At 41.8% G+C, this 23,767-nt stretch overlaps 2 protein-coding genes across 5 annotated transcripts; one reads left to right on the plus strand and one right to left on the minus strand.

Moving 5' to 3' along the window:
* Positions 1-429: 429 nt before the first annotated feature.
* On the minus strand, positions 430-7,767 carry gpnmb (glycoprotein (transmembrane) nmb). Of its 2 annotated transcripts, none has more exons than XM_069698470.1 (12): positions 7,594-7,767; positions 6,059-6,214; positions 5,831-5,971; positions 5,016-5,189; positions 4,767-4,928; positions 4,339-4,662; positions 3,524-3,580; positions 3,172-3,384; positions 2,528-2,633; positions 1,705-1,925; positions 1,465-1,555; positions 430-1,155 (listed from the first exon to the last, which is right to left on the minus strand). In XM_069698470.1, exons 1-12 carry the CDS (start codon positions 7,661-7,663, stop codon positions 1,002-1,004), a joined length of 1,869 nt encoding a protein of 622 aa, XP_069554571.1. In that variant the 5' UTR covers positions 7,664-7,767; the 3' UTR covers positions 430-1,001. The 2 variants fall into 2 exon arrangements, with proteins under 2 accessions (XP_069554571.1, XP_069554561.1); XM_069698460.1 differs by having other exon boundaries at positions 5,810-5,971.
* A 3,578-nt stretch (positions 7,768-11,345) lies between these two features.
* LOC138620923 (polypeptide N-acetylgalactosaminyltransferase 15-like) lies at positions 11,346-16,694 on the plus strand. Of its 3 annotated transcripts, XM_069698599.1 has the most exons (12): positions 11,346-11,428; positions 12,213-12,629; positions 12,753-12,922; positions 13,009-13,213; positions 14,144-14,311; positions 14,474-14,591; positions 14,931-15,125; positions 15,209-15,340; positions 15,434-15,535; positions 15,616-15,759; positions 15,852-15,924; positions 15,958-16,694. In XM_069698599.1, the coding sequence occupies exons 2-12, from the start codon at positions 12,262-12,264 to the stop codon at positions 16,035-16,037; spliced, it is 1,755 nt and encodes a 584-aa protein (XP_069554700.1). In that variant the 5' UTR covers positions 11,346-11,428; positions 12,213-12,261; the 3' UTR covers positions 16,038-16,694. The 3 variants fall into 3 exon arrangements, with proteins under 3 accessions (XP_069554700.1, XP_069554691.1, XP_069554681.1); XM_069698590.1 differs by having other exon boundaries at positions 11,356-12,629; XM_069698580.1 differs by having other exon boundaries at positions 11,356-12,629; positions 12,756-12,922; positions 15,852-16,694.
* Positions 16,695-23,767: the final 7,073 nt, after the last annotated feature.

Below are 23,767 nucleotides of genomic sequence, written 5' to 3' on the forward strand. Positions count from 1 at the left end.
CACTGTAGATTGTTCCAACTGTATTTGGGTGCTTTAGGTTTTCACATTGTGCTCTTAATTCTTAAGAGCCTGAACTAGATCGTGTGTGTGTATGTGTGTGAGAGAGAACATTTTTGTGTGTGTGTGTGTGTGTGTGAGAGACCGTGAGTGTGAGAACATGTGTGTGTTGTTACCTTAATGAGAATGGATTGGATGGATGTGAGGTCACGGTGACCTCTGACCACCAAAATCTAATCATTTCATCCTCAAATCCAATTGAGTGTAATCTCTGCCAAATTTGAGGAAATGTAACTCACTTGATTTAAAATCAGATGTTTTTCAAACCAAAATGATCTGATTCATTTGTGCTGAATCACGGCAGGGCAACTAATTCATAGTAACCTGGAGACAAATCAGGGTGTCATCAAAAGAAAGGTGGTTAGTTTACAATCTTTATTAGCAACATGTCAAATTTACACAAGTCCTTTAGATTATTCTTGAGTCCTACAGTTTAAAATGTACTTTTGAGTTCATGCGGCTGAAGAAGAGCATGCACATGTCACCGCTGGTGGAAATGAATCAAGGATTTTATACTCAAGTGTAAATGATTAATAGTATAATTTTGGCACAAGGAACAGCGTTGTAAAGCAATCGCTGGCACAATAGTGATACAGAAGCATTTTTTTTAATCAAAAAACAGCAATGACTGAAACCCAGTTCTTCTCTCAGCATCTACTTCATCCCATAAAGAGATCGAAATGAGTTTCTCAGTCAGAGATCTAACAGCCTCTTTAGTTATCTCTTCATTTATCGTCAGCTATTTGCTGCAGCCAACAAAACAACCAAATTAAGACACGCACACACACAAGTTATTAGTATTATTTACTAATATGTATTCCTGCTCTTTGAATTTAAACATGATGCAACTCCTTTGACAATCATGATTTTTTTTTTTTTTGGACGAGGATTCAGGATATTTTTAGGGTATGAAAGAGAACCATTTTGATGCAGGTCTATGAAGCCTACAGCGGGCTTCTCTCAGTCAGCAGGTGACGGCTCTCCTCATTGGAGGGGAAGAGTGCCTCCCTCAGGCGTACCATGCGACCTCCGACCCCGGTGTGGACGGAGGCGTCCTCCACCAGTGACCTGCGAATGGGCCGGTACACCTTGTAACGCCTGAGAGGGGAAGAAAAGAAAGATACAGGATATGAGAGATGGGAATATTGGATGGAAAATGAACTCCAGAATGGCAAAAAAGGAGCAAAGGAAGGAGTTGAAAAAGATTAATAAAGATGTTATATAGGTCGGGTGGTAATCAGAGGAATTAAAACAAACCTGTGTCAGTAGTTTTGTGTGCATGTGGGAGCAAAAATCAAAACGATGTCTCATTTGTATCGTATTTCTTTTTCTTTCTGTATATGTTTAGATCTTCACACATTAATAAAATGTATAGTAGGAATACTCGTGCATGCCAGCGTGACTCACTTGTAGACCAGATAGGCAATAAATGCAAAGATGGCCACCAGCACAGCGCTGGAGGAGAGAACCACCCCTGCAGTGAGAGACGTCTTGGACACTAACAGGTGCAAAGGACAGCAGTGAGAGACGAACAGAACCGCAGTGACAAGACATCAATCCGTTCACTTTCTACAAAGCTGCTAAACATTTCAAGACCCTGCATAAGATCCACAAATATACAGCAACGTGTTTGTCTGTGCGACTAACCAGGTGCATCCTGGGACTTGTTGATGGTGACTGTGGTGCTGGCGAAAGCCAGGCTGCTGGCGTCCTCCAGGGTGATGTTCACGCAGTAGGTGCCCGGCTCCAGAAACCTTCGCATCAGATGCACTTCACACTCCGATGACGGCGGCACATCGTCGCACATTATGTTACGCACCTCGGTGCAGCTGCTGTCGGCCACGATGGTGCAGGCTGAGGTGGGGATGCTGAGGATGAGTGGAAAGACGAAGAGTTGAATAACACCAACGTCTTCTTTAACTGAATCTATTTCATTTTCTTTAAGAAGTGTTTTTTTTTTAATATACCAGAGAACTAAATAACCATACTTGATCTGAAAGGAGTCAAAGGTTTGTCTTCACTTTTTTTTTTTTTTTCTCACCTCTTGGAAAAACGAATGGACCACAGTTTTACAAAAAAAGTCCACCAGTGATGCAACTCACATGACAGTAATATCATTAAAGTGTTTTGACTTGTGTTATGATTTGACACGATTATCTGATAAATCTCTCTTTTCTGATTTTGTCTTTCAAGACTTTGAAAGTTTGACTGTAACTTTCTTTATATCACAATCGTGACAATTTTTTTTAAATCGGAAAAACTACTTTTGTCCCTTTTAACTGAAAGGCATCAATCTGATGATGAGCTGGAAATGTAAATGAGAGTGTTTAAAGTAATTTACATAAAGTGACATTGACAGTGTCATTTCAACTCTCTTTTCAGAGATAGAAGTTTGAGATTTCAAGAAAAAAAAAAAGATAAACTGTTTAATCATTTAAAATAATAAATAAATAAATAATCGAATGCTCACCTGCCCAGACATTTCACCCGGAAGCTGATGTCAGTGTTGGTCACTCTGGCAGCCGACACGTCCACAATACGACTGTTTGGCTGGCTGTTAAGGCCTTGCTTTGGCTCTACAGAGAACAGATTAACTCAATGTATTAGTTATTAGTTTGTTAGTTATTTAGTTCATCCAAACCTGAAATGTAACAACGAGGATAAACTATTCTCAATTTGTTTTGCATCAAAAGGCATTTTAAATTTAAATTTTCAGTGGTAGTTATTTTCAAGCGAATATGTGTTGGATTTTTTTGCTCCTCTCTGACACTATCCTGCCATAATCCAAGAACAATGGAAAAAAGTGCTTCAAAATATGACAATAATTCTCTGTTTCATTCAGTTATTAAATAATAAATAACCTTTAAAACACTCAAAGTTAGTGGCACAATTTACACTTCAAACACAGTCATTCACACATCCTGCAAAAGTTTAAATTTATTTTCTATTTCAACCCCAAACTGACTTTGGTGCCCTACACTTGTTTATTAAAGAAGGCACAGTGACAAACAGCTCTTTAAGCTGATTCCATTTTCATTTTAATTAGTATTTACTGGATCAAGTCATGTGGCATCAGACTTTACGGTGAAAAGGACACTGCCGCCCCCCACCTACCAATAATGGTGATGTTGCCCATGAAGGTCCCGTAGGCGTACCGGAAACAGTCGTGGCTGCCGAGACGCCGGGTGCGGAGCATGTGAATGCTGGTGGGGTTGGTGTCGGAGGTCTCACTGGGAACAGTGGGAGGGAGGGGCTCTGTCGTGGGCAACCCTGTCGTCGTGGAGATGGGAGAAAAGGAGGGGAGGGGCCTGCTGGACCTTGGTGGCACTGAAACAGGAAGCAAACGGCACAAACTGAACTCAATAGACAGACGTGTATGCGATGCATGCAGGTATTATAAATCAAAATAATTCAGCTTTTGTTCACATCCAAAATCAATCACAAACGCAGAGCTGTAGAACCTCACCCTGCGTGGTCTCCATCTTGGCAGTAACAGCGTGGGTAGGCGGAGGTGTGGGAGCCTCTGGAGGAGAAGACGCAGTGATACAGATATGACCATCACAGGCATCATCACAGGCACATCCCTGCATTGTAATTTTACATTTCATAATGATCTGTGTAAGGGGAACAGCAGGGTTCCAATGTCCTGTTTGAGATTAACAAGGTGAGTACATGGAGACAAAGACTGTTTAAATGTTATATTTATTTGGGCATTTAAAAAAAAAAAAAAATCTTCCTTGACAGACAGATGGCATTAAGTGACGGAAGGGAGAGATGGCAAATGACCAGACACAAGCGTTGCCATTCCTCATTGGTGCATTAGGTCTGCCAGGAGGACCATTTAAAACAAACCACACTTTGCTATTTTGTGCAAATTTAACTAACAAGATATCATTTGTTAATTAGCAACCTTTAATAGTGCCAGATTTTTTTTTTTGCCTTTGGAAAAAGTCTGGCAGTATTCCCATGTTTTTAGTCCTGACATGCAGCTAAACCAACCATCACTTGGTTATATGTGTATTTAGCTGATGGCATCAACCGCCTCATGTTTCCTATAACTTTAAAGCCATTACTGGAAGGTTTTTAAATTTCTACTTTGGCGCCCCCTTCGTAGCGAGCGGTGGATCTGACTTGATCTGATTGGGAACCCGCTGACACGACACCACGATATACACCAATACGTGAGCTGAAAGCAAAATGTAAACCATCAGAATGATCCACTTGCTCGGCTCATTATGTGAGAGATTTTCCCATGTCTACATCTTTGTGACTGTTCAGTACCTGTGTGAGGCGGTGATGTGGGACTTCTTGGAGTCGGGCTGGCGGCAGTGGGCGGACACTCAGCAGGAAACGCGGCCTCCACCACCAGCTTCACACTCATGGTCCCCTGCTTGTTGTAGGTGTGTGTGGTCACGTTGCGATGAGTTACCAGCTGATTGCCGTCTTTGAAGTCCCAGATGTAGTCGATGGCGGCAGCGGTTTTGAGGTAGCCGCTGGGGTCATGGACCTGGACTTTAAAGACCACGTCCTCACCGCGGAAGAAAACATTCTTGGACTGGTTGACTGCGGCTTTCTGGGAGATGGTGACCGCCACTGGGATCTTATCTGAGGGAGTGATGAATAATTAATTCTCCACGTTTCTGCCTGTGTTTGTTTGGCTAAAACATGGAGGCAAGATGAAGCTGTTCAAGCTGAACGTTTGTCTCCACCTGTGACGTAGAAGACGGTGTTGTCGGTGGTGAGGGGGCTGTACTTCCTGCGCTCACGCTTCCTGTACACCATGACCTCCATGACCTCTGCCCCCAGAGGGATTTTGGTGGTGTTGATGGTCACACTGGAGGAGGAGCCGTCACACGTTTCATAGTACTGACCTGGGACGAACACAGGAGACCAATGGAAGATGTTGGAGATGCATTTTTTTCTGCATTTGCCAGTGATCCTATAAACTTGCATCTCACCCATTGCGTGCCAAACGTAGACATAGCTCTTGCGACTCCAGTCATTGCTCTGAGGGAACGGCTTCCCATCGGGGAACACATTGCATTTCGTCGTGTCTGTGCACTTTCCAAAGCCGTAGTCATCCAACCAGGAAGTCCAGTTGTATAAGTAGCCAGAGCGAACCTGTCCATTGGCTGTTCAAAAACAAAATATAAAAAAATGAAAAAATAAAGTTGCACAGATTAATGTCTTTGTTTTAAGAATCTGTTAAATGATTACATGTAATGTATACAAGCTGGCTTTTGTTGCAAATCCTCAAAAAACTACCTCCCAGCTTAAAGCAGCTGCTTTAGCACTATATGGACTATTTTAGCCTCTTTCGTCTTATCGTTTTGGTTTCATGGCACTTAACTTTACAGTTTTGTTTTGGCAATTATGATCTAAAGAGACAGAGATTTCCCTCGGGAGTTGCCGGAGGGAAGACTGAGCTAAAAGAATTGCATTAAACAGATGGACTGAAACGTAATGAATGCTAATGTTTCTGAGCTCAATTTGTAAAAAGGAAAATGTTTGTTAACATGTTCACAAACTTTAAAAGATTATATTTGTAAGCGGTGTTTACAGTTTGTTACACTGCCTCCAAGTGTCTAATAAAATCAATTAATACTGCATTTATTGTGTTTGTGAATCCTTTTTTTTTTTTTTTTTTTTTTTGAGTGCAGTTTATGGTTCACTTAGGTGGTTTAAATGCTGCAGTGGTGTTTGCGATGTAATGCGTGTCGGTTCGTGGCCCGGCCCGGCTTTCTGGCAGCACCTGAGGCCTCCATCTCCGTACCATCTTCACAGTGATCATCCCAGACCAGGTCCCCATTAGTGTCCTCCTTCTGGCACGGAGGATACTCCAGCTTGGCAGTGAAGGAGATGCAGGAGCCGTTTAGAGCCGGACTGTCGCTGGTCAGACGGACCTTGGGTTTACCTGCAGAGAGTCGGATGCTCCAAGTTAACGATCCAAAATGTTTCAGCAAATGTTACAGAAGTTTAAAAAAAAGCAACCCTCCTTCACCTCTTCGGTGCATGAGCTCATTTGGCTTGGGGCTTGGTGGTGGGTAGAGGTAATCGTCCCACGGGTTGGTGTCAGGATCCCAGCCAGGGATAGGTGGGATGGGAAATGGAAACTTCCCTGATAATGAGTGTTTGTGGGGGAATACATCGCGGTATGCTGCAGAGAGATAAAGTGCGGAGAAAATGCCAGTGAGTTCTTAAATAGGCTCTGAAGGAATCTCTGGACTGTGTAGAGTCCACACAATGAAAACATTTTTTTTTGTCATTTTAGTTAGTGTATTTGAATTGTGTCTTTGCTTATTTTAAAAGGTGATTTAAAAAAAAAAAAAAACTTGTATCACCATGTCTGCAGGTGTGGTTACATGTAATTTAGCATGTCATTTTTATTAAAAGAGAAAAAGTAATGTTGAACTTTTAATATTCTGTGTTAAGAATTCATGAAAATATGCTTTCAATCCCAGCTGAATGAGAATCACCTGAGTTTGGCAGTTGTGACTGAATTAATATCTAATTTAATTTTAAAGTCAAATTAACAGAATAACAAGAAGTGTGATAAGTGAGATTAGATAATAAGATAATTTACTAAAAGTTCCCTTTGACTGAAATGCAGATTTAAAACTGTAACTCTGCAGATTAAAAGGCCTAAACTCATAAAACAGAAAATAATGTGTCACATTTTATATGATAAAGATGATAATTTAGATTCCACACAGAGGCGTATATAATCATTATCATGAAGTAATTTATCTGATCCTGCAAAATGTCTAAACTCACTTGTTCGACTCCACACTTTTGTTTCTGACGTCTTAATTTAGACGGAGTGACACATCATTCACGGTCAAAAATGGACGGCAGAAGACGACGCCAAATTCCACCGATGTAATTTAATTAACGGGAAAATAATCTGTTTAAACGTCTTTATATAAGCAAAGATCTGCGCAGAAAAGTCGGCTCATGCGAGACAAAAACATTTTAAACTAAATATGTAGTTGTAATGTTTTCTTTTTCTTTTGTTGTTTTGATAATAACGGAGGAGAAAATGTGTTCTGGAGTTGTATGAGGTGCCTTTTCTCCCTTTGGAATCCTATGTGACCCCATCACATTAGAATAAGTTAAAAATGTCTTCTACTTTCATGGATGGAGAGTTTTCTATTTTGTGAGTGGATGGCAGTCTGTCCGAGGACCGTCAGCTACAGAGCACACGCCTTAATTAGTCTCATGGGACTCTGACTGCAGACAACTGATGACAGAACAGCCTGAATTATTACAGAAATTACGACATAAATACCAAACACGAAAAGTCTATTTCATTCTGAAAAAACAACGACATAACACACCTCATCATTTTTTTTTTTTTTAGCCAGGACACCTTAAAAGTCTACAACAATTATGTGATTTTAGCTTTGACATTAAAATTTGACATTTGATGAGTCTGATATTCATTTCAAACCTCTTTAGACTTTCTGTTCAAAGCATCATAACTTTGACTTCATTTAGATCAGCCTTCTGTTTCAAGTTCAAACTAGCACCACTTACTTGAGCGTCCATCAGCATGATAAACAGAGCAGGCACAAACCAGAAGAAAAATATATCGCAGGGCTTCCATTTCCACCGTTCAGTGGAGAAAAAATATTTGTCACTACCTCTAAAGAAAATAAGTTTTTCCAGCAGCGGCAGGTTTATCTCTGCGCTGACACAACTTGTCCCACTCTCTCCTCGTAGTGTGTCCCCCTGTTTGTCCCGATGCCCACTATTTTAATGCGACTCCGCTGAGCGCACAAACATGTGATGTTTTCTAACAAGACGCACCTCTTCACTCATTAGTGTCCTGTGCCCAGGAAACTCATGAGATGATGCGCGGGGACATGCCGTGTGCGCATGCTCGTTCTCTTTTTCTCCCCTTTACGTCACTTTAATCAGAAATAATTAAAGCTTTCAATTTAAAAAAAATAAATAAATACTTAGAATCATTTAATAATCTCAAGTTATAAGGCTGCTGTGCTCTGAAGAACAGGCCTCATGATTACCTCCCCGATTGCGTTTTTAATGATTTATTATTTTAGATTATTATTATATAATAATAAACAATATGACGTGTTTTGTAAGTTACTTGACAACGCAGTGCAATGTCCACGATATATGTCTCTTCATGGCCTACTTTTATTTTTTTACAAGGCCGATTTCTTTTCTCTCAGAACATGTATTTATTAACTTCCCAAACTCCCAATGCATCTTCTTTTTTTTTTTTTTTTACATTTTATTTGATATAGGCTACAAATGCACACATACCTAGTTTTGTTTTATTTGCCTCATAATTTCATGGAAATCAAACAGATTTGCATGTGTAAACTGTCTGTGTCTGAATAAAAGATATTACATTGGAACAGGCATTAGTTGGCCTCCTGCCTGAATTAGTCGAATCATATTAAATATAACGTGATTACAGAAATGCTTTGTGGAGATCGCTTGTCATTATAAAGTTATGTTTTTGTTAATCTCTAACCTGGATGTCCTGTAAACAATAAACTCCACCTGTGACGGCTGGACAACAATGACAGGATTATTTGATAGGTTTGTCTGGTATGGAGCTGCGTCACGGTGACTCATGACATCACTTTGAGGTCCGCGCAGGTTGCGCCACATCTGAACCCTCAAAAGCAGAAGGAAAGCGTGTGATATCCAGCAGCGTTTTCAACACCATCCAACATGTGATGACTGTCATTATTTTATCGGGTCCTCTGCTGTCACAAGTTTGGAAACGGTGACAAAGGGCTCCCAAATCTGAAGTTTCTGCTCAAAAGTCGAAGGGAAAGGTGATTTCTGTCACTGATTTTCAGTATTAAATCCAAAGATAAACTAAAGAGAGGGAGCAAGAGTTTAAAACTTTAAAGCAGCAACATAATATTGGCCTAAATTGTTAAAATACTAACCAGTGACATGATGCCATGTTACTGATTAAAGTCATGCTCTGATAATATACAGCCTATAATTCATGAGGACTTTCGCACAACTCTAAATAATGCCTATAAGGTCCAAAGTAATTCACAGTAATGATCGGGATGGGTCTCTCAGGCTTCATTGTTATTGACGATAATCTTTAAACTCATAGCTCCTGTTTGGAAATCAAGTCCTAACTGTTTTTCTATCTGTACTTTGCAATAGTGATGTGAAGGTCTTATGGATTATTTTTGTGACATTTGTGTTTCATTAAACAATGATAAGATCAGTCAGGCGGCAAGAAAACACACAACCTCCCAAATTGTTTTCATATGTCGTCATATGTTATCAGAGTAATTTTACCAACCACATAACCGACTGGAAAACAGCAATATATGTGCAACAAAACAAGCAAATGTTGAGATTAAAGTTTGCTCCTTTTTAAAAAGAAAAAAAGAAGATGAATTCCATCTGCTGGACGAGTGACAAAACTACATCCACTGATGAAGGCCACGAGATGTGACCGAAAGCTCCAGAGGAAAATCTAGTTAAGATGTTTTTTTCTAGATAACTAACCATGAAATGTAGAGAAAACGGCAGTGAATATCAATACTGTCGATCTCCAGTAGAGGGAAGCACCACTCCGCAGCTTCTAAAAAGAGTCTCTCTCACTCTGTCATAAAATCAAAGCTTGATATAATTTATTAAGCTGTACGCTACATTAATGCCAAAGTTTAGTAAATCATTACTGGAATATTACTGTACAACCAGAAGCTTCTGAGAAGCTGGAACCAGTTACTTTTTGGCCTTTTTTTTTTTTTTTTTTTTTTTTAATGTAGAAAATGACCTAAATCATTTAAAATCGTCCCAGAGATGGATCGTTAGGTCCAACTGATTTAATGCTGTCTTTCTCTCTGTGTGTGTCTGTGAGAGTGTCTTTTACTGTCTTTCTGCGTGTCTCCTTTTTCAGCAGAGACAGTAGGCGTCAGACATCACTGGTTGTAAAATAAAGAAATATGAATGAAAAACAAGCCAGAAGTGCACTGCACAGCCAGCAGTCCATCTATTCTCCCTCTCTCTGTCGTGTGTGTGTGTGTGTGTGTGTGTGTGTGTGTGTGTTGTCGTGCCGTCTCTCATTTACAGCCCTGGCTTCTCGTTGGATGGTGGAATGCAGGAACATTCCCGAGAATGTGGACTGAACCTTGGATCTGTGTCTGTGTGTCTGTGTGTTTGTGTGTGTCTGAAAATGTGCTGGCAGTGGAAACTTTGATTTAGTGTGTGTTTTGGCTGCACAGTGGAACATATGGGAGTGTTCACAGTGCAGTGCTGGAAATACATGAAGACATTCTTTCTTTTTCAATCCTGTGGTTTATAAACATATTCCCACAAGAACATGGAGTCAGGAACCGGTCACTCCTCTCACTCTGATCTTGTCTCTTTCATTTCCAGGTTGTTACACCTTCATCTTGCTCTCCGTCTTGCCCTCTGAAGCCCTCCTCTGCTCTTTCAACTTCTCCGTCTGTCTCGCCAGGTGTCCCTCTCCCTCCTCTGTGTACTGTAATCATAATTATCACAAGTCATTGTGCCCCGTCATCCTGAACAGAGGGGGGAGGGGGGGGGGTGAGTGTCTGTGTATAATGGGAGAAAGGCTAATCCCACCTACTCATTCAGCTCTGGTGTCTGGTCACAACCAGCAGGACAGTGAGCTGGTCACTGACTGCAGCCAAAGTGAAATTAAAGCTCCACAGGCTGCTCTGCCAACTCAGCCTCAGTCAGCCAAAATACAAAACAGAAGTTGAAAAGCTGAAGTTCTTCATTTCTTGTGATGTGGAATAAAGACAAATTGGACACAGTCTGACCTCATGTTGGAAACATCCGTAAAGAAAATAACATCCTGAGATCAATTGGAAAACGCATTAGGAAATTATTACGTTATATTGTGCCATTTTCCATTCAAATCCTAACATGACGTGGACATTTTCTGTTTCTCTCTATTTTTTTTTTTTACAAGCTCAGTTTGGTGCTGTGGAAAAAAAAAATACATCGTGATACAATAACAAAAACAAGTTTATGGCAACTATGCACATTACCACGTTACGATTAAAAAAAAAAAAATGCTTAACAAAAACAAACGCGCAGACGAAGGTCTTTGGGTCACTCAGTTGAAAACAGCAGCCAAAATCTCCTCGGAGGACCGGGGAGACTGAAGCTGCGACCGCCCCACTTCCCGGCACTGACAGACGGTCATGGGACCACGAGGCCCGCCGCCAGCTGGCCGGAGAGAGCATCTTTGATGTGTGACGCACCGGGGAAACGCCTGCACCGAGCAGACTTCATGCGCACACACAAACCGGAAGACGCATAAAAACACCGTCTCTCTCCATTGCAATGTGGGCTCTTTTATAACTATTGTTGTTGCTGGAGTGAGGAAATGGTGAGTTTTGAAATAATCCTACAGCATTTAACCTTCATTAAAAGTACGTGTCGTTTGGGATATTTAGAAGTCCTTCCGGGAAGACCACCATATGATATTAAAACTAAATACTCAGCTCCACAGATCCCCAGGTATTAGACTCGTGATGCAACACTTTAAAACACAATAATAACGTTCGACTGTGACTGATAATGTGTGCGTCACGCGGAAATGTCCTCAACAGGCTTTTTCTCCAAGATGTTTTTTTTTTTTAATCAAGACGTATATTTCGTTGTGAACTGATAGAACAAACAGATGGAGGAACAGGTAGATGTATCAGGTGCATCTTTCACTTGAAATGAAGTTTGCGCAGGCTTTAGGACCGCGGGACGAGTTGGATGAGGGGCAAAGTCTGCGCACCTCCACCATTTAGAAGTTGAGGGCTTATCCTGAAAATGCCCTGTCTGTCACTTTTGTCCCAGGTCTGCTTCTCTATGGATACAGCTCTGATGAGTGTGTGCAAAATATTTATTGATATATATTGTTTCTGTCTGTTGGATAATCCTTGTTGACTTTCATCACTTTGACGAGATGTAATCGACTTCAAAGTTGAGGCAAAAGTCAAAAATGTGCAAATTAAGAGAGCACTGGGCTGACTGCTGAGCACCGTGCCCCGCTCGTCTGCACTCTTCAGCATGAGGCTGTGGGGCAGAGCTACCGCTGTCCGGAGGAAGATGCTCTGCCTCTGGCTGCTACTCCTCGGGTTCGCCCTGGTTACGCTGGCGCTCTCGGATCTCTTTAACAGGGACCAAAGTCTCCAGAAACCTGGTTCTCCCCGCCACCCACTCCAGCGGATGCTCAGTCCACCGGACCTGGAAGTCATCGTGGACTCCCGCGACCCGGCGTTAGAGCTGGGCGTCGATTTGGCTCCGCTAGAATCTCTGCAAGAGGACCAGCTTTTATACGTGCCATCCATGCAGGGCACCAAGATCCCGCAGCAGAAGAAGCGGAGTTACAAGGTGCTTCTGCCCGGAGGAGCCAATAGGGATGCCACGGTTACCGGGCCACCGACGCACGGGCAAATGGGGAAAGCAGTGCCACTACACCTGACGAGTTTGGAGAGGGATATGGAGCTGGCTTCAGTGGAGAAGTACGGCTTCAACGAGGTGGTCAGCGAGAAGATGTCAATGCATCGGCGGCTGCCAGAGGCGCGACATCCTGAGTGAGTGCACAGTGGCTAGTGGGCATGAGTAAGAAACAAAAAAGTTACCTCCTTTTGGTCATAAAGAGCGTTTTAAGTTAATGCAGTTGTTGCTGTTTCGACTGTATACTGCGCCCCACTAAGCAGGTGTTTGGGGGAGCAATACAGTGAGTCTCTGCCGTCGGCCAGTGTTGTTATCTGTTTCCATGACGAGGCTTGGTCCACGCTGCTTCGCACTGTGCACAGCGTGCTCGACACTGCACCCAAAGAGTATCTGCAGGAGGTCCTGCTGGTGGACGACCTAAGTCAGCACGGTGCGTCTCTCCCTCCATCTATGCATCAATCCATCTGTCCATCCAAAGTGCTGACCTCTTGTCCCCCTTTCTCTCCGTGCTCTTAGGTCACCTGAAGACTGTACTGAGTGAGTACGTGTCTCATCTGGATGGGGTGCGTTTGATTCGCAGCACCGGGCGCCTGGGTGTTGGAGGATGCCGTACACTGGGTGCTGCCAGGGCAGTGGGGGAGGTCCTGGTGTTCATGGACTCCCACTGTGAATGCCAGATGGGTTGGCTGGAACCTCTGCTAGAGAGAGTTGCCCAGGACAGGTACTGTTTACTCTAATCAAAAATAAATTCTTGAACAGGTATTCTTTAAGAATAACGAACACAGTTTGCAGAATCACTCATAGTAAGTTTTCCTGTTGGTTAAATGATAAATGTTAGCTGGCCAGAGTTTTGTGATGAAGAATAATTAAAATCACGATAAACATTTGGCCGGGGGAATTAAACCCAGCAGCTGAGCCCAAACCGGCCGTCTGCTTGTGTTCTGCTATTTGACAGGAGCACTTGTGAGAAGTGAGAAGATGGAGGGTTCAGAGTTATCAGTTGTCCTTGCTCATTAGTACAGCGGGGGGATCCATGTGTGTGTACTGAGCTCTCATGATTTGGCTCTAGTCTTATGTTTCAGGCTGCCTGCAGTGTGGCTCTAATTAGACTAGGTAATTAGGCTGAACTCTCAGGCCCGGAATCTGCAAGCGCTCAACTCTCTCAGCCACATGTTTGACCCTTCTCCCATTTCTTGCTCTCTCCCATTCCCTTTGTAATCTTTTCATTCCTTTTCTCAGAGCATCACATCACACACAACCTCTTGGAAGAAATATTTCTAAGAGCATATGTGATCTAGTTCAGGCCAGAACAAAGAACAGTGCATGTTTCTGGACTTGGTTTCTTTGATATAGAGCTTGAAACAGACATTTGCAATTACAAACAGGCACATACTCCGATTAAAAAAACCCCCCAAAAAAACAGTTTTTAGTTTACCAGGATGCACACAGAATTTGACTAATAAGTGAAACTGGAGGAAGGCTGTTTAATATTTAAAAAATGTCTAATTCTTTCAGATGTTTCACTGTCAGGAACAGACTTTACATTCAAAGCATCAGCCTCACTTTGACTCATCACACGTGATAAATGTGAATAAAAAGACTAATTTGAATACAGAAAGGACTGCTGAGATGAATGTGGTGTCTGCTGCAGGACCAGAGTGGTGTCCCCCATCATGGACGTGATAGACTGGCAGAGCTTTCAGTACAACGCCACCCAGTGGCCAGTTCGAGGAGTGTTCGACTGGAGACTGGACTTCTTCTGGGAGTCAAACCCTCAACTGCAAGATCCCGACCCAGAGATGTCTGTTCAACCTGTGCAGTGAGTTTACAGCTGTTCAAGGGTGGAAATGTGTCAGTTATCAAGTAGATAAATGTAGAACTGACCTTTCCCCTTGAAGAAGTATACTAAAGTTTGTGATGTCATTATGCCCCAGAGACACCAGCACATCATTAAAAGTAATGCTGATTGTGCCTGTGACAGGAGCCCCGCTTTGGGAGGCGGAGTCGTGGCCATTGACAGGCATTTCTTCCAAAGTGTGGGAGCCTACGACCCCGGGATGCTGCTTTGGGGGTCCGAACAAATTGAGCTGTCAATCAGGGTAAAAGAAAACTTATTTATTGTCAATTTTCCAGCTAAATCCTCCAGTTCCAACACTCTAACCAGACAAATGCCTTTGCTTTTCCTCTCAAGTCCTGTAAGATCTTTCAGCGAAGCTTCACCTGAGTGATTCAGTTGCCGTCTGTTAGGGACTCAGGAATGCTGTGCTGTGAGATGATGCCTTTTGCAAATGGAAATCTCAGGTCGTGCTCGGAGAATATCTTAGGCAGTTGACGAATGCAAAAATAAAATGGTATAAATTCCCATTGTGGGCCATAAAAACGTGCAAAAACATTTTTGTGTTTTTTTGTTTTGTTTTCCTTCATCTCCAAAATACTAGGTGTGGTCATGTGGCGGCTCCATGGAGGTGGTCCCTTGCTCCCGCGTGGCCCACCTCAATCGCCACCACCTGCCGTATCGCTTCCCAGACCAGGACCTGCTTCAGAGGAACAAGATCCGCATTGCTGACACCTGGATGGATGCTTACAGGAAGATCTTCTATCGGAGAGACACACTTGCTCACTTTATCAGGCAGGTGTGTGTTTGAGTCAACGCACCTGGTTAAAAGATTGACTGTCGAGTGCACCACAGACTGAAAACTCTCTTTCTTTGTTGTAGTCTGAAAGTCCGAACATCACCGAGCGTCTGCAGCTGAAGAGGAGTCTGGGTTGTAGGAACTTCCACTGGTTCCTGACTACAGTCTTTCCACAACTCTACATCCCCCAGGACAGACCGGCGCTGTCAGGCGAGGTAGTGCACACTCACAGACACACACAGAGGATCAATACTCCTCTCTGATGGACATGACAGACTGTGATGTGTCCTATCTGTGCCCGTTTGAAGCTGTACAGTGTCGGCACTGGCAGCTGTGCAGACTACCCCCGCGGGCAGGGACTGCAGGGCGGGGCCATGCGTACCGCACCATGCAGCGGGACAGGCAGCCAGGTAACCATGCCAACAAATTATTCAGTGATGACAAAAGAAAAGAGGCACAGTTGCAAATATGATCTCTCTTCCTGTTGCAGCACTGTGATCTGAACTCTGAGGGTGAAATACGATGGGGTCCCATGGGGGCTTTGTGTTTAGATACCAGGGGAGAGAGGGTGGTACTCTCTCCATGCCCCGCCCACCGACCAACCATCAGCACACTACAGTGGAAGTTCATAAAGGTAAGCCAGAGAATTGAACTCTCCTCGTTGTACTATGATGTCTATATGGTTATCTCTAAGGCCAACGCCCTCTATCCGCTTCAACCCCTCAGCTGAGCGGCCAGCTTGTTCACCAACACTCCCAGTTATGTCTGGAGGCTGTAAAGGAAGGAGGACCGCTGCAAAGTAGTCCGAGAGAAGACGAGACCAGCACAGGAGGTCTCATCCTGCGCCAGTGCACACATCACTCCAGACAGCAATGGCACTTTGAGCAACTCGTGGCTCCTAAAGGTGCCTGACACATGAAGCACCGAGAGCATTTACAAGATGTCAATCCTCAGCACATCTTACCAGTTTATCACATTTATACTATTAATAGTGGCGTACGTACAATGTGTCCATAACGGTGTAGAAAAACATACAACATATCATTTTTTCTCTACTTTGCCACTCGACGTTTTTGTTCCTGTTTTAAGGATTGCAAATATCATTAACTGTGTTAAATAATAAATAGAACAATGATCTATTACGATTATCTACTTTAATATATATTATTGTATTGTATTATAAGTATTTCATCATATATAGTATTTTAAAAAATAGATGAAATTGTATAAATTATGTTTTACTTCACTAAATGCTTTCATTAATTCCTGTGTATTTAAATTTTTTTTTTTTTTTTTTTTTTTTTAGCATGTCATTAAACAGTAATTATACAGTAGAAAGGGTCACATTAAAAGCCACCACATCTGTGAATTCTGAATCAGATCAAAGTTTTGCCACTTTGCTGTTTATCCAACAAATCTAAGCTCAAACGCCCCCAAAAAAGTTAAACGGTACCAAAAACCTGAACTTGTACCTCTGCAGCTCTGTCAATAATTCTCCCTCTTCTCTTTGGGTGTCTTCGTATTTTTAGTCACCTGCTGCATGACATGTAATAAACTCACCTTACTTCACTTACCTGACTGATTGACGTATTGGAGGTTGACATCTTGAAGAGGGGAATCACGTGATGCACCAAACTCTAACAGGCCTTTTCCACATCAGAGAGCTGAACTTGTCCTGGGAGGAAAATGAATGGTGTTACTGATATCATTAAAGATTACTCTGTTCTGTACAAGTGGCCCAAAGAGCCATGACTTTGCGACAGTGAGCAGCTTGCCCAGTATTAGCAGCTGAGCTCAGTTATTATTAATCACTAATTAAATAATTAATTAATTAATAACACCTAAAAAAAAAAAGAAAAGCTGTAATCTAAAACGTTTTCTTTTGTAATGTGTTTGTATTACTGCACAATTGTAAGTCCTTTACCAAACAACACTTGTATTTTCAAACTTTATCAGCTGTCAACAGCAGAGGGAGCCATCAGCTCTCAATCCTTTCCAACTACTCACTTTGGTATTGTCATCCATGACTAACTCCCCATGTTATCTACTTATGAAAATTTCCACAAAGACGTTCTGGCATAAACTTTCGGTAGTCACAGCTAACATAATTACACACTTTTCTGATGTGCATGTGATTTAGAGAAGTGGATGCTGTCTACAACAAGCAAAGTTCTGATTAACATCCAGACAACAGGGTCATGTGTTTCTGTGTCAACGCATTTAAGTCACAGTCTAATAAATCAGAAGTAATTTAAGACATTCATCTTAAGGTTGGATGGTGACTTGCAGGCAGGAAAGAGCCTGACCTGGTCCTCAGTGACTCTCTTGTTGCCCCGGGCACTGAGTTCAAATATCCATCTATAGTCTGTCATACAGTAGCTTTACGTTCTTCTTAACCCACAGTGCACGTAGCACTTACACATGACCTTTTCAATAAAAACCAGTCAGATGGTATATGTCTGTAGCTTCAAGGCATTTAAGGCAAACAGCATGTTGTTGATTACCGTGTCTTCTTCAGTAACTATGTAACTATAGGCTACTGAGCTATTGTAAAACAAGCGCAACGTCTCTGCTGTTGGTCTTCAAAGGATGCAATAAGTCACACACTAATCCAGCAATGATTCCCCAGACCACGAGAAGGTCAAAGATGTAGGGGTTGTATTTACTTCTTTTAACCTAAAAAAAACAACAATTTATGTTGTATGCACAAAGCATAATAAAGCAGTAGGTTTGTGGAATTCAATGTAAAACAATGAAGAGTGATAGGAAATGGCAGCAAAACAAAAACAGATAAATTACCCAAATATCTCTTAAGTATCAAACACTCATCAGTTGTGCATAAATAAGAAAAATGAACTTTTTCATGTTGGATTTCTTGTCTAAAGAGGTGGGTTTTTATATTTGGATTTTGGGTGTACTATCACTTTAAAATTGTCTGATAAATCTGTATCAACTGTAAAATTAATCTCCCGGAAAAGCTGTTAGGTCTGTCATTTGGTGAGAGGTACAAAGGCGACTTGAACAAGGTACATTTAAACTACATTTACACTATATCACTGAAACATTAAGGCAACGTTTCTCTGTGATGTCAGCAGACTTTGACAAAAGGATGGTATTTCTAATCCTGGGATGACAACAGTTTGGCCAAAATTACCAAAAATATCCCATTAAATTGTTGACTTTTTCAACATGTTTGAATGAGAAAAAACTTGATCCCCTTTAAGACCGTGTCTATCGATGGAGGGGATGTACTTAAACAAATGACATATGAAGTTAATATTTTGCAGTCAGTCTCATAATTGAAATAAACAAATAAAAACTAGAATTACTGCCTCACTGTTGTTTGCCTCCACCAACCAGTGAAGCAGCCGTTTCCATTCATGTCTGTCGAGACACAGATAATATGTGGAGTGAAGACGTTGAAGGAATCTGACCAATAAATCTGATTCTGAACAAGTTGTATGACATCAGAATGCTTCAAAATATGGACGGTGTTGCAAATTAGCTTCACATTTTCAATACATCGTATTTGTGAAGATGCTTTGCACACATCTTCAAATCAACAGCAGAGAATATCTATACAGTTAGCACAGTTTCAAGGTTAACACCCAAGAGTCACATGCTGACCATTGGTTGTGCTAGTGAGTCCGCTATGAATTCACTATGGGACAGACTAGACGCCCATTTTATGGGTCTGAAAAAAATAATCTGAGATGGGAGCCAAAACATCCAGTTACTTCGTGTTAAATGAATTTAATTCAACAGTCTGCAGAGAACGCTGATGTCAATTTCTGATGTAGAGTCTGGTAAGATGTGTGAAATATTCCCCAGCAGAGGGTTTGATAAGTTACATAAAGTCATCACAGTCATGCGCTGATCTCTCTCTCGGCAATAATGAGTCAAGACGAGCATGCTGGTTCAGGAGGGAATACAATATATTAAACAGTTGGGACATATGGCAACTTAAGGTCCTGTCACTAGACGCTTACTTAGTGGCAGCCATTAAATTCGAAGACTGGCGTGTATTCAAGACTTTTTCAAAAAAGGTTATCAATAAATTAGTTAAACATTTCTAGATTTGTAGTACAAAAAGACACTAAAAGTGTTTTTTGTTCATTTATGTGTTTACATTTTTTTTTTTTTTATTGCAATTATCTCCTGTCTGTTTCAAATCTTCCTGCTGCTGAATCTCCTGCTGTACTCTCTCCAGTCTTGAACCTGTCCTCCCTCTTTCATGCTGTATGTGACCTTTTGCCTGCTCTCCCCTCCCCACTGTCTTCCTTCAGCCGCATCTTACATCTCTCCTCCATGCTGAGGTGACTTGGATAAATACAGTAAACACCCACATGCTGATGGCTGGTGCTGATGTCACATTCTCACCAGCCCTTTTGTTTCTGACCCCCCCTCCCCCCTCTCTCACTCCCCCCCCCCTCTCTCTCTCTCTCTCTCTCTCTCTCTCTCTCTCCCCCTCTTCTGGGGAACCTGAGTGACTCAGATGGATCACGCAACTGCTGTGGTGGAGGAAGCTGTGGCGTCTATATGAAGATCCATGGGGCTATTTCATCCAGGACGGGGGTGTCTGCACTAACTGTGCGAGTCTTGAAAGAGCCTTGGGTCTTCTTTAAAACAGACACTGTTGTTTCCAGTGATTCGTGATGTGCAATTAGGTCTGTGTGGATGGGCCTTGGGAGCGGGGCTGACACTGTGCAAAGATTAAGTGCGTTAAAATGTGACAAAAAAAAACTTGGCTTGCGGTAGCAATTAAGGTCAAAGACAAAAACAGCTTCTGAATGTCTCATTTAGAAAGTTCCTGGTGCCACAAACACTTTATGAGGGTACGCTGTAAATTCTGAGAGTTCATTTCAGTAACACCCATGTTTTTGTAACATCAAATACTAAAAATAACAATTCTGGTTCTTAAAATACACTTGGAATTTCTCTATAAGAAGAAGTAAATAGCAACCCTCTTACTCATTTCCCTGGTTACATTGAGAAAACTATGGACTTAACAAGCGTGCAGAATGTGCACAACTTTACGTTTCCACACAAAGAAATGTTTCATAAGTCTGTCAAAGCAACAAAAGTAGACTGTCTGTCAAATCCTATTTGGACTCTGTTTAACCCAGTTTTATTTTGTAAGTCATCCACCTCTAGCATCATTTTTACTTTTGCTTCCTGCCATTGCCCATTTTCCCACCAATCCCTGTACACCCATAGACTGTACACAAGTACACCCCTGTGCTGTTATCCTACCAGTCAAGGGTTTGTATATATAACCCAACTTTTCCACTTCACAGTCACCAGACTGTCTTTATATGCTTTGCAGTCAAGATTTCCAGAATTTTGTGAACTAAGTTTGTTCCTCGGTGTATGATGTGTTTTTAGGTCCTGGATTGGCTTTTGCCTCTTCAATGCCAGCTGTGTTTGCGATGACTCTGACTGCCTCACAGTGTGTGACTTCTGGACAGGAAGTAAAGATTTGGATTTTGGACTGTTACCTGCTTTTGTGGTCCTATCCTGACATCACCAGACCCAAATTCACTTGTGAATCCTTTGCCATTTGTTTCCAGTCGTTGTATCCTAACTCGGGTTCATTTGGAAACTACTGCTGCAGCCTTTAACCAATCGGCATTGACTACCATGTGATGTATGTTGTGCGCCGAAACTCACCAAACTAAACAGCAGAGACTTTCCCCCAATGTGAGCCGAGTGCAACGCCATGGCCACTGCAGACTCCTTCATTTCCTCTATACTTCCTATTATTGCTACAACTGTTTGTATAGGACGGAGCCCCTAAAGGGTCACGGGGGAGGACCACCGCCGCCATTGTTATAACTACACAAACAAACGCTTGACTTCGATGACATCACACTTGGATACAGTGGCAGAACGATCCTTCATGCTAAGATTTCCAGACTTTAATCACAGCAACAACTGAAACTGTGAGCAACAGGCGGGTGGAGACAGGGTGGTGTGTCCACTGCACTTGAGTCAATTCCTGAGTTCCAATTGCAAACAATGTCCCACTTTTTTTTTTTTTTTTTTTTTTTGACATAAATAATCAACACAACATTGAAATGACACTTTTTAAGCTCAAATTACAACTTTTTTGCAAACATTTAGCCCCCATCTATAGAGAAACATCATCACTTATTTAGAGTTCTGTGTTGGGTCCCCTGATGAATGTAAAACCAATATTAACTGTTTTCTGGACTTCGGAAGGAAATATCTGGCTCATTACAATACCTTTCACAGTGTTTTCACATTGACATTTAATATATCATTTATCTCTTAAATTAGCATGTAAAAATAATTGTTGATAGTCACTTGAAGTAACTCATCACTGGGATAAAGTAGGTGCACAAACCCAAAGCTCTCATCTCAACAAAAGCTCTACTTTAAATTAACAAATTAAAATAGTTCAATGAATGGTTGTAAATACAAAAAGCCAAAGGATTTTTGATAATCCATCTATGAAAAAAAAAAGACTTCTGGCGAAGAGTAAATATAGAGATTACACCTTTTCCTGCTTGCATGATAGAAGCAGGCATTCCTTTCTCTCTTCTAAACTATCGAGGACAAGTGCAAAATGATAGAATAATTTTGCATAGACATTTCTAAAGGGTGTATATAAACCAGCCATGAAAAATAGAGAATAATTTGAAGCATATACTTGTAAGTTTAGTTAAGGTGACAAACAAATGCAATTAAAACTGACTGGGACTCACAGAGAAGAAACACATGCTGAGACAGAACCTTACTAACAATTCTACTACTTTTAGCTGGTATCTCAGGTTATGAAATAGCCTGTGCTGGAACAATTTGAAATGATCATTTTTGGCTTGTTATCCAACATAAAACAAAAAACAAAACCCAGACCTCCATACAACTGAATAGGAAGGCACACCATCTATGGCTGCCTAACAGCATTAAAGTGTTTTAAAGGATAAAATGCTGCCAGGTGTTCAGAGACAGAGGAAAGCTTTCTGTCTTCTTGAATAAATATCGAAGCATTTTAGTCCAGAATTTTCAATAGGGACCCGTACATCACATTTACCTCAACACAATGGAAGACAACTATTTCCGAAGAGCTCGTCATGCTGATGCCAGACTACTCCCTGACGGGTTAACAACGAAAGAGGTAATTTAGCAACCGTCCCTGTGTGCTCAGTTGATGGGCATAACCAAACTTACATCTCTTTGGGAAGAAGCCCCCATGACATGTGCATTGTTGTGCCAGCCCTCCCACCACTTGTGCCATAGCACCCAGGGGAGCAGCTCAGGCTCATTTATCAAACACACAAGATGTCCTGCAAGCTCCCCCCTCCCTTCCTCCTCTACGCCAATGCAAATATAGGTGTTTTGTTGTGCAACAGCAGCCGCCGTCTCAGCCAGAGAGGAACAGAGAAATGTAAAGCCCTTGTGTGGAGAACCTCTCCATTTTCAACACGTGTATGTGTGCTCTTTGACAAGCGCAGGAACGTTGGTATATGTGGACAGAACCACACACAAGTCAGACCACAAACAATGAGACAAACATAATGCCGACTTGGTTCAACACACAGCTTAGCTTCCTTTCTTGGTCAAGCAGAACTCTTTATAAGGCTTCATTGTAGAGACCTCACCACAGCTGGCAGATTTCTACGTGTCTCCATTATGTCCGCTGAGATCAAAGGAGAGAAATGGGTGGATTTTTATTAGCTGACAGAGAAGTTCTCACCTTTTGCACAGTGATGGTGTTTTTTAGTGCTGAAATCTGGGGCGAGGGACAAGTGAAGAGGCTCTTTTCACTGGGATGAAGTGCTCATTTGAATGGAAGAATGAATATGTGTGTGTGTGTGTGTGTGTGTGTGTGTGTGTGTGTGTGTGTGTGTGTGTGTGTGTGTGTACGTATGGTCACCCTGCATTTCTGTGTGTGTTCGGATGAAAAGAGCGGACAGGGATGAATAGTTGCTGTATTTGGGTCAGGGCCATTATCAAACAACGTGTATCGAGTGGATTGAAAAACCACACAGACGCACAGTGAAAAAGGGGTTATAAAACAGAGTTAAATGTGTATCATATACCACATCACACCTTTTGAGACAATCTGTTTCTTTAGAGCGTTTCTCTATTCTGTCCATCCCTCTGACTCAGACACAACTTTCATTGAAAATTATACGTGAAAATGGGAAAGAACGATGCAGACCAGGGAGCCAGATGGGCCTCAGTTTGCTAATGACAGATAAAGTGGGAAAATGGTGAATAAAAGATGAGTTTGCTAGCAGGTGGATAAAACGATGCATAAACAGTCAGGATGGGATTGTCTGTACACCATTAAATATGGATGGATCTTCAAGACCACAGGCTAAATAACAGCATTCCCACAGATGTGCTTTAGGTGCTAAATACACAAATAATCATTCGTAGCGCAAACACACTCCCACCCACCTGCATTTATCAGGAAAACACACAAAATCTTTTCCAAGTGGGGAGTATTTTGATCAAACTCTGAAATGCTTTTGCATGCATACACACATAGACAAACATGCACACACAGCTTGACACGGTTGGGCTGGTATCTCCATCATCTCCACTGGGCATGTATTTTATTCAGATGCATCCAGTATTCTCCTCACATCACTACCTAACTTAGATAAACA

Source organism: Brachyistius frenatus, unplaced genomic scaffold (assembly GCF_029030835.1).
Source record: "Brachyistius frenatus isolate BFR_SWC_R1_liver_20210118 unplaced genomic scaffold, ASM2903083v1 Contig_2, whole genome shotgun sequence".
In the NCBI taxonomy this organism is placed as follows: domain Eukaryota; kingdom Metazoa; phylum Chordata; class Actinopteri; family Embiotocidae; genus Brachyistius; species Brachyistius frenatus.

What these genes read in the sequence shown, in the direction of transcription:
- gpnmb (XM_069698460.1), bottom strand. Translation starts at nt 7,663, where the DNA reads ATGGAAGCCCTGCGATATATTTTTCTTCTGGTTTGTGCCTGCTCTGTT. An exon ending in CAAGATGGAGACCACGCAGG is followed by an intron (nt 3,385 to 3,523) that starts GTGAGGTTCTAC and finishes TTCCTGTTTCAG; the next exon opens with TGCCACCAAGGTCCAGCAGG. An exon ending in GGGCAACATCACCATTATTG is followed by an intron (nt 2,634 to 3,171) that starts GTAGGTGGGGGG and finishes TGTTCTCTGTAG; the next exon opens with AGCCAAAGCAAGGCCTTAAC.
- LOC138620923 (XM_069698580.1), top strand. Translation starts at nt 12,103, where the DNA reads ATGAGGCTGTGGGGCAGAGCTACCGCTGTCCGGAGGAAGATGCTCTGC. An exon ending in GACCGGCGCTGTCAGGCGAG is followed by an intron (nt 15,341 to 15,433) that starts GTAGTGCACACT and finishes GCCCGTTTGAAG; the next exon opens with CTGTACAGTGTCGGCACTGG. An exon ending in GCAGCGGGACAGGCAGCCAG is followed by an intron (nt 15,536 to 15,615) that starts GTAACCATGCCA and finishes TTCCTGTTGCAG; the next exon opens with CACTGTGATCTGAACTCTGA.